We start from the raw sequence: 13,172 nt of genomic DNA on the forward strand, positions 1-13,172 counted from the left end.
TGTCATAGGAGAACATCACTGGTGGAGCCAGGAATTATTTCATTACTCTTTCCTTCAAGTTGAATCTCTAACCAAAAAAAACCCCTCTCTTTTCCTTCTTAAGAGAGAAAAGAGAAAAATGTTTTCTCTGTTAACAATAGCCAAATGTTTCCAAAGTCCAGTTAAAAAGTTCCAGTTTGAACTCTCAGGATGTTACTCACTGGAGTCATCTTTCCTGTCTTTTTCCCTAATTTGTGCTTGTGAGATGTTGTAGTGCTGTGGTTTATCAATATTTTTATGTTCCAAGATGCCTCTCCTCTATATGCCACGGCTTTGTGGACCAGATTCTGCCATGTGACCAGATTTCAATTCCACTCAAGTTCTTCTGAAGGCAGGCTTTGGTGTTACATATTTAGTTCCTGAGCTAATTAGAACTAAGCATGCTGCTTTTTGTCTCCACCTCCGTACAAAAGTGCAACGGACGAGTCAAGGTAATAAAGGAGCCCTGCAGGAAAAACACGTGTTGTATGAATCATCCTGTTGGCCGTGCTCTGTCACACTTCGATATCATCCCTTTTCATCATGTGGAGAACATGTCCTGTGTCGGGTTCACTTACAAATGAAATCCTCTGTGTCCAAACATGGAACATACAGAACATCTTTTACCTACTACAACTTGATGTGTCATTGAAACACAACAGAACCGTCTATCAAGTAGCTTCCAGAAACAGACAGCAAACAAGTGAGCCAATGTGTACCTCTTAGAGCCAGGCATTTTTGATTTTTTTTTTTTCTTGTTCTGAATCAGTTTTAATATCCTGATGACTTTTTTCCTTCCTCTTGAGAAGGCACTAGGAGGCTCTGTGCGTCTCAAATTTAGTTTTGTCTGACAAAAGATACACGTGATCATGGAAGTAATTGTTGTTCTGGGGACTGCAAGTTTCAAAAAGGTCTCATTCCCTTTGGGAGTTAGTTATTAGAATTTAACCACTGCCTCCTGACCTTCTAAAAAACCTTGTATTTTTAATGGACAGTAGTATATAGTATTGATGTATAAAGATAAGTTGGAGGAAAACCCTTCTGTGATTCATCCCTGTTTCTGTTCCTGTCATACCAGAAGTTAGTGGTAAGGTAGGAGCAGAGGTTTTTCCAAAACACTGTATCGCCGATGAAATGGGATACTGCCTGACTGCTTTAGGTGGTGAGGGTTGTATGAAATCACAAGTAATTGCTGGCTAGGCTGGCTAAAACCTCTGCACATTCCAGTCTCACCCTAAATTGCATTGTTTTGCTTAATAAGAGATCTGGACTGTGACCAGCTACTTTCTGTGGATTTTTATGTTGCCAATATCGATGTCAGGTTTTGCAGACACAAACTAGTGTTTCTCGCTTCCCTGCAGAGTATTGCTTTGGAGCCACAGGTCTACAAATATTTGGTGTTTACAAACTGTCCACTACCACTTGCATTTTGCTGAATAAACTTTGCTACAGTAGCTGAAAAGACTTCTGAATTCTGGGGCAAACAAGACATCTTTCAATGCCAGTGGACTGCAGAATATTTTGGTTTCATTCAACTCTGTGGTTTGTGATTAAAACATGGTGAGCTTTACACAGTATGAAAATCTACGAAATACTGCAGAAGGTTCTTGTCAGCTCCTTGGTAATGCTTTATTTCTTAAGCTTTGCTAGCCTCACAAAGAGTGTGAAAGACCAAGAGTCTTTATGCATCAGAATGTATTATTGCAGAGTGAGACCAGGGTTGGACTGCACCTCACCTGCCTGGTGATTTGAACCCTCTTGTATGGGTACCTTGTTTTGTTCAGTCCTGCACTTTGTGCTCTTATGTTGTGGCACGTGTATTTACTTTATGCTTCTGCCAATTCATTGGGCTGGATGGAATTGAATTGCTGGCTGAACAGCTGCACAGAGTGACTAATGTTACTTTTCAGGCATGGAGACTCCTCACTCTTTCCCATTTTGATGCAGATATCTTTTGGCATGTCACATAGGCGGGATTAGCGCAGGTCATGTAGGCCAGGAGGCTTTCTTCACCATCTCTCTCTGTCTTTGCAACCAAGTTTGGCTTTCTCTTACTGTTTACTTACTGAATCCCTCGGTCTTGTGCTGGTTTGAATGCTTCCATTGTCCAGACACACTGCCAGCAGCAGTGAGCCTGTGTCTGTCTGTGTGGTGCCTCAGGTCCCCAGGAATCTAGTTAATAATCTGATAGCTTCTCATCTCTGCTGAGCTCACTCTGAAAAGTGCTTTCTTGTGAGCAGTGGTGCACACAGATGGCAGCGTGCTACTTATCTCCAGGCTGTCACATCACTGGTTGCTCTCAAAATGGGGTGCCTTCACAGGCTGGTGTTCACTGAGGTCTGTGGCTTTAAAAGAGCCTTTTCCCAAATAGGATTTGATACAATGTAATGAAAAGCAGCAGCATCTGCACTTACAATGGTGGCTCAGAGGCATTAATGCTTTTCCCAGGCGCACACACATGCTTCGTCAACACACAAGCGTGGCACTCTCTGGATATTCTCTATTTGATCTCCCTTACCTCCCAGTTATGGGAAGGATTGGAAGCAGCACACCATACCTTTTTTGCATTTGATCTGTCTGCTCCCTAGATGCAGCTGGTCCATTAGCACTCACTGCCCAGTAACTGCTGTGGTAGAGTAAAAACCAACATATATTTGTGGTTAAAACTGGGCACAAACATAGCTTGCAATCAAAGCTATAAACCCCAGGTTCCTTAAACTGACAAGACCTGCTACTCCCAGGAGGGAAGGGAGTGGGGCGGTGAGGGAAGGAGGATAAAACGCAAGTCTCAAGTAATCAGAGAGATTTTATCTTTTGGCCATTTCACATACTGCATCACCGAAAGGGCTCTTGGGTGGTCATAGCCTCTTCGCCGCCCACCCACTAGTCTGGATGATTGAACAGCCTGCAGCACTGACTGATCTTTTCCTCGATAAGACACTTTTATTCCACAGGCACTGAGATGCTGACTGATGAGTAAAGGCTTGATTTTTCCTTAAGGATTAAGAAAATCTGAAGCTGGAAAACACAGGGTTGGGATTTTTCTCATTGTCACAGAATTTGGAGAGAGAGAGTTAAACAGCTCTCCAAATCTTCTCGCATCATTGGTGAACTTGGACAACATTACTAAGCAACTATACACAGGAGTGTTTTTCCAAAATTCTGTGGAGCCGCTCAGAGAGAGTAGGTGGAGACAGATGCACTCAAGTGTCAGGCTTTAGCCTGGGTCACACCTGTCGCAGTGTTATTGGAAAAACGCAGTGCTCATTTACCAGAGTGCAGTTGGGAATAGGAGCTTTTGATTGCAGTTACATGGCTGTCGTGTCACACAAGGAGACTGTCCTCACACATAACTTCTTCAGGGCTTCACCTTCTCTCCCTCTGCACTGGCTGGGGCCGTGTCAACTTTACAGAAAGTCTGAGATCCCCAAAGCTGTTGGGATTCTCGTATACTTCTCCTAACTCTTAACCTGGACCTCTTACCTGTCATTTAATGAAGAAACAGCAAGATACAGAAGAAGCACCTGGCAATTGTGATGGACAGGCAGTGATGAGAGCCGATGTTGGACCTTTTCAAAGAAATCTGCACAGACAAGCCATCCAGGGTGTGATGCTCGTTTTTTCTCCTAGTGCAGGACTGTCTCTTGAGATTGATTTATTCCAAGTCCCTAGAATATAGTTACTTAACTACTGGTAATGTGAGGAGTGGATATTTTGAATATCTATCTCACAATGAGTTCAAATCATGATATATGGAAAATTTAAGCAAAATAAAGAGCCTCTTCTTTTAACTTCAGAATGAGTTATTCATTTTTATTCTGTAAAATTAACCTATATGCTTTCCTCCACTTCCACCCAGAAGACAAGCAATACTAAGAGAAACTAACAGTATTTTGAGTTTCTTAAAGCCTTTTACATTGCATCTTCTGTAATTATGACATCTCTCTTTTGTGTGTCTCCTCAGGAAAGGATGCCCCAGACACCTCCCTTTGCAGCTATGTTCGACAGCAGTGGCTACAACAGGAACCTATATCAGACAAAAGAGGATGACTGTGGAGGGCTCTATTACCATGACAACAACCTCCTGTCAGGGTCTCTGGAAGCTCTGATCCAGCACTTGGTACCCAACGTAGATTACTATCCTGACGTAAGTCTATACACCCAGCTAGCTATATGTCTAGACCTGATGCATCTCCTAAATGGAAACTTCCACATCTGCAGCAAAAGCAGAGTGTGTCACATCAAATTGCTAAGGAAAGGGCTTCAAGTACCTGATCAGCAACAATACAAACATGTGCTTCATGTGAGTGCAGCTTGCAGTAACTCACCTGACCTTAGAAGTCTAGTTCTTTATTATTCCTGTTGTGAGGTGCACAACCCTGGTGACTCATTTATAAAATAAATACCTAGTGTGGCTTGCTGTTTGATGGATTAAATGCACCCTTGTCTGATCTTGTAATAGTGCTGTGTACAATAGGAGACCTAAACCAGCCCTGCCTTGTTTTGGTTTAATCTTGCATAACTTCGCTTAAGCATGTATTTATAAAGCTGGTTCTGGAGCCATGACAAGTGTTAAATTCAATGCTTGCTGCTGCACTAATAGCTCTTGGCACAGCCACATGCACAATTCTCTGCTGCAGATAGTAAAGTATTAGGAGATGATTTGTCAGGAGTGCGTTTTGAGAAAATATAAAACTGGTGGTGATTTATTCCTTTTTCTGTCTTCCTCTTGTTTGCAGAGGACATACATCTTCACTTTCCTTCTCAGTTCACGTCTGTTTATGCATCCATATGAGGTCATGGCCAAAGTCTGCCATCTCTGTACCGAGCAGCAGAGACTAACTGAGCCTGGCCTGGACAAGGTAAGATCCCTCACCTCAGGGACTCCTGCTAGTTCCAGTCAAATGGCTCTACCCTGCCCACATCAAAATATCCCTGTTCAAGAGAGCCCTCGATAGGATTAAACAGAATGAAAACTTGATACAAACAACAACAATTGGAAATTTCCACACTGCTCAGCCTGTCCTCCATGAAGACAGGTGCTGCTGCTGCTGCACTGTTTTACCAGTACGTGGGCCAGAAACAAAATTCCTTGCTATTAGGGATGTATCCTGCACTGGTTACTTTTGTTTCAGGGTTCCAGACATCTTGCTGTATAATGTCAAAATGTTGGAAAGATGTAATGAGGAATTAAACTCATGAATGGGAATTAGACTGACCTGTCTTGTTTGCTTAAGCTACAGTCTTACTTCAGTCTTCGTGGAGTGGCTTAGATTGCTGGCCCCTTTGCATGGGAATGAGTGTTTGTGTGTCATGTCTGGAGTTGAAAGGGAGCAGGATGTGGATGTTTGGATAGAACCTCTGTCTCATAACACAAATTCAATTAAGAGACTTGAATAATTCAAGTTTTCTCCCTATAAGGTAAAGTGCATGCTTAAGTCTTAGCAGAACTGGAGCTTATCGCTTTCATTGTTGATAGTTAGCCACAAGTTATGGAAACACTAACAAATGTCTTGCACTGAGATGCTCCTGATACTGAGGGGAAAGCATAGATATTATGCTAACATTTTCCACCTACCCAGGGCTTAATGTACAGGTCAGTTAAGACAATGAGAGTCTTTTCATTGGCTTCATTGGGTATCGGCTCTGGCCTATAATCCAATGCTTAATTAAATTAAGCTTAAAAATTTAACTGACCTTCATACCCTTCTGCTCCACAGTATGCTACAGAGGGGAATTTTTTTTTTTTTTTTATGGGGTTAGGTATGTGCCGTATTTCTGTTACATATAATATTCCTCCTTAACGTTTTCAAATAGAACCGGATACGAAAAATAGCACCCAAAATCCTACAGTTGTTGACTGAATGGACAGAGACGTTTCCTTATGATTTCCGAGATGAAAGAATGATGAGGAACTTAAAGGAGCTGGCACAAAGAATAACCAGTGGCGATGAAGTAAGTTGTCTGTGCACAATTATTATTGGATAAAAAGGAATTACTTCCATGCTTTGATATTTCAGGTTTGTTGCTGTTAATAACATGACATGGCTCTGGGTGGCTAAGTTAACTTGTTATGAAGGTGCTTGTAGGGACAAAGTTCTGTCTGGTCTCCAGGCCTAGGAAGAAACCACACAGCATAAGCAGATCCTTTTCATAGCACAGACAGGGTTCACTCCATCCTTAAACCCATAATATAATTGCATCTTGTGCCAACAGGCACAACTTTGGTGGCTATTAATATTTTTCATTTTGGTGATTCTGCTTAGAAGAAGCTAGATAAGGCACTGGGAAGACTTGCATATCTGAGAAACTGCAACCGATGTTGGTGATTTCTTCAATTTGTGTAAGGTGTGTTGGAATTGGGCCTCTGACCTTTAGCTCAATGGAAGTATTATAACAGGTTTAGGAAAAAGTTTCTAAAGGAAAACTGGACCAGAAAGAATTGTCTTTACCTTAAAGCATTGAATAAGGCTGTGGAGGAAGTCTCTTGTATTCCTTGCTCTGGATATGCACCACATGAGGAAATCACTTGGCCTTTTTTTAAATCCCAGTTGTCAGATGGAAGTTAAGTTTCACTGAGGTCTTAGGAAATATTTTGATGCTTAACTGATGCCTGTTTTGTAAGTACAGAAATAAACTCAGCCAAAAGCCAAGACTTACATTCACTTAGTGGAAAGGTAATTAACAAGGTTTTGATAAGCAGATCATGTGAGCTTACATAATATAATAGTAAGATTACAAAAGGCACTGGAGTGGCATTTGGAAGGGCTATAAATGCAAAGAGCAATTGCTAAATGGCATCACGTTTCTAGTGTTCCCCAGGGCCTGGTGTTCCATGTATAAGCTTTTGAATAGTCATACGGATGAAGCCTCAAACAGCATGTTAACAGACTTCGGTAGGTAAGCTTTACTGGAAGGAGTTGTGTGTGCTGCCAAAGTCCTGGAAAGACCTTGAGAGGCTAAAAACAAGGCTGGAAGAAAACAAACCTAAACTGAATTTAGAAGCTGAAATACATTTTGATGTTGTGAAAATGGGGGGGGACAAAAGAAGATGGGATAAGGGAGTGATATGCAGTACGGAATATGAATGAAAAGGATGCCAGATTTGATGGGAAGGCTTAGAATTGTTGCAAGATAGCCACAGCGGGCTTAGAACTGTGGTGAGACAATAATAGGTTTGCCTTAACTGTAGGGGCGCCATGAAGCATGTTTCCCTGGACAGTGCTCCTGCACTGTTGCTTTGTTTCTGGGTATTCTTGATAGGGAACTGAAGTTCTGTTCAAGGAAAAGTGGTAAGATTGAGGACTCGCATCCACTTGAAAAATATCCGCTGGTACGAGAGTGTGCAAACCTGGGGAAAGTTGAGTAGGTGGATGCAAGAGTGAAGCGGCAAGAGGGAAGGTTGTCTACAGTGAAGTTTCTGACAGTACAGACAATTTAAATAGTGAAATCATCTATTGAAGGAAACGGCAGATGTATAAACTGCTAGAAAATGAGCAACAGAGAATGATGTTCTGGCAGTGAGCTGCAGGTCTTTTCTAGCTCTAGCTTTGAGCTTTTGTTGACTCTGAGGTTTCCTTTAGAAAGAAAACGGGAAAGCAAGCACTGCAGTAAATTGACTTGTGTTATTGTGAACTGCTTGGAACAGTGAATGGCAACTTCCTTGACCTTGCTTTTCTGCAGATTGCTTGGTTTTGTGTGGGTCATTACCTTGAAGGATAATGAATGAAGCAGTGTTTCCTGTTCCTGTTCACTACATCTCCTCTCCTTGTAGCTTCTTATTCCATTTCCCAAATTATTGTGCTCCAGTACTGTAAAGAGCTACCAGTAAGAGTCCAACTAAAACCATTCACCATGTTAACGTAGTGTTCCATCAAAATAGAATCTTTGGAAAAACCTTGATGGTTTCCTTACACCCCCCTGCTTCTCCCTGAGTTTGATTCCATTCCTTTCACATTTTCCCTCTTTGTGTCCTGAGGGATTGTCATGCTCATGAGATTTCTGGATTGTTCTGGTTTCTTTTACCACTTAACTACCGTAATTTCAAGGTATAGCCTTTGAAACCTTGCCAGACAGCCATTTTCTTGCATTTCTTGATGAATTCTATATAAACATTTATCAGTGCTTTTTTCTGTGAAACACTTGATTAGTGTATGCAGTCACACCAAATCCACATCCTGTATCCTGATGTCTTTTCATGCGCAGCCCAACATTGCACTGACCTCTTTTTTTTTTTTTCCTTTCCTTCCACAATTATATCATATAGTAAGATTGACTGTGGAAACTCATTTAACGTGTGATATTCCATATCTAGCAGGTGGTAATGGTACTTCCAGTCACTACCTGTACAGGACAGACACAAAGTGGTGGGTACCTTTAGATGAAGTGTCTCATCACTTTTTCTGGTGCTGTCCAGTCCTCAGAGGTTTTAAAATATAAATAAATATCAGCATTGTTCCCTTTATTCATGGCTGTCTGCAAGTCTGACTAGAAATAGCATAAATATCAAGCAGTATATTTTTAAAAGGCCCTTTAAAATTAGAAAAAAAAAAAGAATAGCAGAGCATAGGAATATGTAAAGATGATATATCAATCTTGATTTTGCAGCTCATGTTGCTGCATACATACAGGAGCTAACAGAAAAGTTGTAAGGCTTTCTAACAAACTGAAATGTAAGCTTGTTTAAATATCATCTACAAGGAAAGGGGTGTGTGTAATTTTTTGAAGTTTGAGTAAGAGTTTGGAACAGGGTGCTTCAGCCTAGAAGTCCAAGGTGCCTTGTTTCTATGTAATCATGCTGGTTTATATAAAACTAGATAGACCCATATGCACGTTATGAGAAAATATCAGTGTGAATATAGACTCAAAAATTAGACTATAGGACAAGTAAGTGGGAAAAGGTAAAGCTAAATTTAGAGGAAGACCAATATGTCTAGGCTGACCAGTAGCCATATTACAATCAATATCTAATTGAGAAAAGACATATTCTTTGAGTTTGTTGGTGTCTTAATAAATATATATGCGATGTAAGAAAAAATATGTGTGTGATGGTCCAACAGCAAATACCTATTATGGGTGCACAGTACGTACTTGTCCTTGCACAGAATGCTTCGAGGTCACTGCCTCTGCCAGAGAGGAGACTGAGGCTCAGAAGAGCAGAGAGACGTTGTTTTTGTGGACTCGGCTACACCTGTGAGGTGTGAGAGGAAACTAGTTGTCTCATCAGGGTTTTATCTCATCATTGGACAGAGAGATATTTTTTGTGTTGAACTCCCATTAGATCAGATGTGGGCTGATTACCCTGATTTCTTGTTCTGGTTTGGACGGTATCTGTGCCACTTTCACTTTTCTCCTGGGTTTTCTAGCTACAGAAGCAGATTGACCAGAATTAGGTGGTTCAGCTTTGTGTCTTCACCCATTTTCTCCCTGATTTTGTTGTCAGTTCTGGGTTAACATGAACCACAAATTCAGGCAAGGTTTCTTTTTTTGCTTTGAAGATTAACCTACTGATTATTACGTGATTTCCATCAATAGCCAGAATTCAGCCTGAATATTTTAGACACTTTTTATTCTTGGTTGATTACCAGCTAGGCAAGAAAATGTTTCATAAAGTTCTCTTATGTGAAGTTTCAGAGAATTTGGAAAGGAATGGGTCAGTGAAGCAAGTCTCTGTGTTTGTCACCTAACACCTGTTTATGGAAGCACAGCACTTGAAGTGCCTTCCCGAGGAAAATGCAGTTTCTTTTCTTTAAAAGCTTGGGGTCCCCCTATTACCTCTCCACCCACCCTGGTGAAAAATTATGCTGTGCGTATTTGACTAGAAAAAATTATACGCTGAAGCAGAAAGCAATTGTTTGCCAAGTAACAAGACAAATTCAGCCTTGGTTGAACACGACTGACTTCACCTGACCCTAGATAGTGCTGTTGTATTTTAGTAAACTTGGAAATTCATATTAATGGCAGCTTTGGAGGGAATGATGAATTCTTTAGAATACAGGAGGCATTCCTGCCCAGGACTATCACACTGTACTGTGCTGCCAGTAGGTTTTGATGCTCCTGTTTTCAGCCAGTTATGTTTTGCTTTAGTGGTTTTAAGATATTGGTATCTGGAATTCGAGAGAGTGACTGCCTTAGGGGCTGTTACACAGATCTTTGTCAAGTCCTGCTCCTACTTAAATTTATCACTCCTGCTAATTTAAAACTGCCATACAGAAAGGCTTGCAGGGTAGAAGAAAAGAGAGATGGCTTTATTATCTTCTCCTTTTTCTCAGATTTACTGCAAGTTTTAACTCTGACTTCAGTTAAACTGATCTTGATTTACTCCAGAGATGCAGGCACTTTTTTCATCAGGGAATGACCACACATTGTTTTTTGTGTAGTCTCAGGCAGAAGATGGAGCATTTTCATTTCTTGTATTTTGGCCAGTGATAGGTGGTACTTTCATGGAGTAGACTGTGCATGTCTTTTCTGCTGCTGCTGGGCTAAAACCAGGACAAAACCAGGACACCAGGTCACTACCTAATCCGTGAGACAATCAGTGTTCAAATGCTCATCTGGATTCCTTTTGGTCTGATGAAATGCTAACATTAGAAACTCACATAGTAGAGCATATCTTAAGCTGGCAACAAATTCAGGTATGTTGTCTTATTAAACTGTTTTTGCCTCTGCCCACGAGTTTCTCCCTTTTCAGTTCTCTGTCCCACTAAGGTTGGGGGGAGTGAGTTGAGCTGCTATCATGGTCTTAGTGGCTAGCTGGGCTTTAAACCACTACAAGGTATCAGCATCAATCTGTTTTGGTGTCACGCAGACTTCTCACATTTTGAAAATGTCTACTGATTTTTTCATGTCATGACAGATGTATTGGAAGAACGTACAGCAGCTCCTCCAGAACCTGATTCGAAAGCTCGCCACTGTTAGCCAGTATGAGGAAGTACTTGCAAAAATTAACGCCACGTCCACGGATCGCTTCACGGTTCTCAAGACCAAGCCCCAGTCCATTCAGAGGGACATAATCGCAGTCTGCAATGATCCCTACATGTTGGCTCAGCAGCTGACACACATAGAGCTTGTGAGTTGTTGTTACACTTCAAATATGATTTCATCCTTCCCCTCTTTTTGAAATGCAGCTTAACATAGGATATGACTTGACTGTTTGTGTGCTTTATTTAGGAGAGACTCAATTATATTGGACCAGAAGAGTTTGTCCAGGCATTTGTGCAAAAGGATCCTTTGGATAATGACAAGGTAATTGGTGCGGATCTGGAGCAGCTCTGAAATGTGATATTTAATATCCTGGAGCTCAGGGGCCCCATGAGCTAGAAGTGAGTTCCAGCAACAAATAAGGACCAGCAGAAATGAACTTCAGACTGAAAATGCTTTAATATTCCTCTTAACTCCTGGAGCTCCAGAACTCAGCCGACAAATTGACTTAAATTAATGCATTTGCTGTTCTTTCTGATTTAAGCTAAGGGAGAACTTCATCCTGTGGATATTTTCTCTGGGCCACCTATGTGGTCTACAGCTGGAAGAAGCTGGTTTTAACTTCGTCTTTCACATTACTCATTTTCAACATCTGTTCTTCCTTTTAGTAAACTGAACTCTTTGCAGCAAACTGGCAAGTGGGGCAATTTGCAGGCAGAGCACACATCACAGCAAGTGGGTAGCAAGCTCTAGATCCCTGTAAAGTGAAGGGCAAAGACATAGTGTTTTCAGCTAACCATGCAAGAGCTTGTCATCTCCTTGAGTGCTGCTTTCAAGATGACTTACACTCTGTAAATTAAGTGTGCCAAAGTCAGGCAGTTAAAACTTGAATTACTGTTCTCCCTAAAACCAACAAGCAGAATAGAGCGACTCAAGTTTACATTTTGCTGTTCAGTTATACAGTTTCTGAAAAATATTTTGTAGATAGAATTAAAACTTGTGTCTACTCCTTTTTAGGCAGCCCTGAGATGCAGTGTGGGAATTGTTCCAAGGCACTGCAGAACAAATAGAAATGGTTAGGAAAGGGAGAATCCAATCACAATGGTAGAGCTGATCTCTGAAAGTTAAGATCCAGTATGTTAGTTTAGCCTAAATAACCAAATGTAATGTGTCCTAAGTATTCAAAGCATCCCAGTAGGACTTTACAGCAGGCAACGGGTTCTGCGTGCCTGCTTGAGTACTTCACTGAGCCAACAGCTGGGGAGGAAGTTCTGTATGCTCAAATACTGTCACTGCTGCTTTTGCTCTAAGCTTTTTGTCACTTTGGGTAATTGAGTTATTCCTGTGTACTTTACAGCGTTTAGGAATGGCAAGGTAGAAAGCTAAAAGGCCTCTCTCAGGAGGGTGAAGGTGAAGATTACACTAAAAGTTGCTATTTTTCTTCTGTCTGCAGAGCTGCTACGGAGATCGAAAGAAGACGCGTCATCTGGAAGCCTATGTGGAATGGTTTAACAGGCTCAGTTACTTGGTTGCAACAGAAATCTGTATGGTGAGTGAGGACTTTTTCTGCTGAAAGGTTTTGTTTAGTCTAGTTGTCTAAAACTGTGAAGCCTTTTCAGGTTTGGTTCCCCTTTGACTTTGCATTCTTCCAGCTTTGCACTTTTTCATGTGTGAATGAAGCCAGCTCAGGGCTGAAGAGGAAAAAAGTTTTCAGCATTGTACTCATGCCTTGGCCTCATTCACGTGACGCGGTGGGGATGTTGTGCTGTTGTCCTTCTTGGCACAGGAGCGCATCTGGCTCACCCTTCCTGCCTGCAACCCCTTGTCAACAGAGGCGTCTTTTCTCTCCTCTGTGCTGACCCCTTCTCTGCTCCTCTTTGTACCCTTCTTGGCAGAGCTGCTGTACCTGTCACCCTTGCTCTCTACCTGCGAAGTGTCTGGGTCGTCTCTGCTGTCCTGAGGGCTTTCAAACACAATAGTGTGGCTTCATTTACACGTAAAGCACACCTGGAAGTTGTGGTACACGTGGAAAAGACTTTTAGCAGGGATGTTGTTTCTTTTGGGGGTAGGTCAGATCGCTCTGTTTCCTGCTAAGCCTAAGTAACACTCCAATGGCATCTCTTGCAGCCTGTGAAGAAGAAGCACCGAGCAAAAGTGATAGAATATTTCATTGATGTGGCTCGGGAATGTTTTAACATTGGCAACTTTAACTCCTTAATGGCTATTATTTGTAA

General features: G+C 41.6%; 1 protein-coding gene across 4 annotated transcripts in view; it reads left to right on the forward strand.

The window, feature by feature from the left end:
• RASGEF1B (RasGEF domain family member 1B) overlaps positions 1–13,172 on the forward strand; it is a 141,686-nt gene that overhangs the window by 119,644 nt on the left and 8,870 nt on the right. For all 4 annotated transcript variants that reach the window (XM_065837788.2, XM_071807937.1, XM_065837789.2 and 1 more), the window contains 7 exons: positions 3,983–4,165; positions 4,758–4,880; positions 5,836–5,973; positions 10,874–11,086; positions 11,188–11,262; positions 12,392–12,487; positions 13,066–13,168. In XM_065837788.2, coding sequence (XP_065693860.1) covers positions 3,983–4,165; positions 4,758–4,880; positions 5,836–5,973; positions 10,874–11,086; positions 11,188–11,262; positions 12,392–12,487; positions 13,066–13,168 — 931 coding nt within the window. The remainder of the gene's footprint in view (positions 1–3,982; positions 4,166–4,757; positions 4,881–5,835; positions 5,974–10,873; positions 11,087–11,187; positions 11,263–12,391; positions 12,488–13,065; positions 13,169–13,172) is intronic.

Source organism: Patagioenas fasciata, chromosome 4, assembly GCF_037038585.1.
Source record: "Patagioenas fasciata isolate bPatFas1 chromosome 4, bPatFas1.hap1, whole genome shotgun sequence".
Taxonomy (NCBI): Eukaryota; Metazoa; Chordata; class Aves; order Columbiformes; family Columbidae; genus Patagioenas; species Patagioenas fasciata.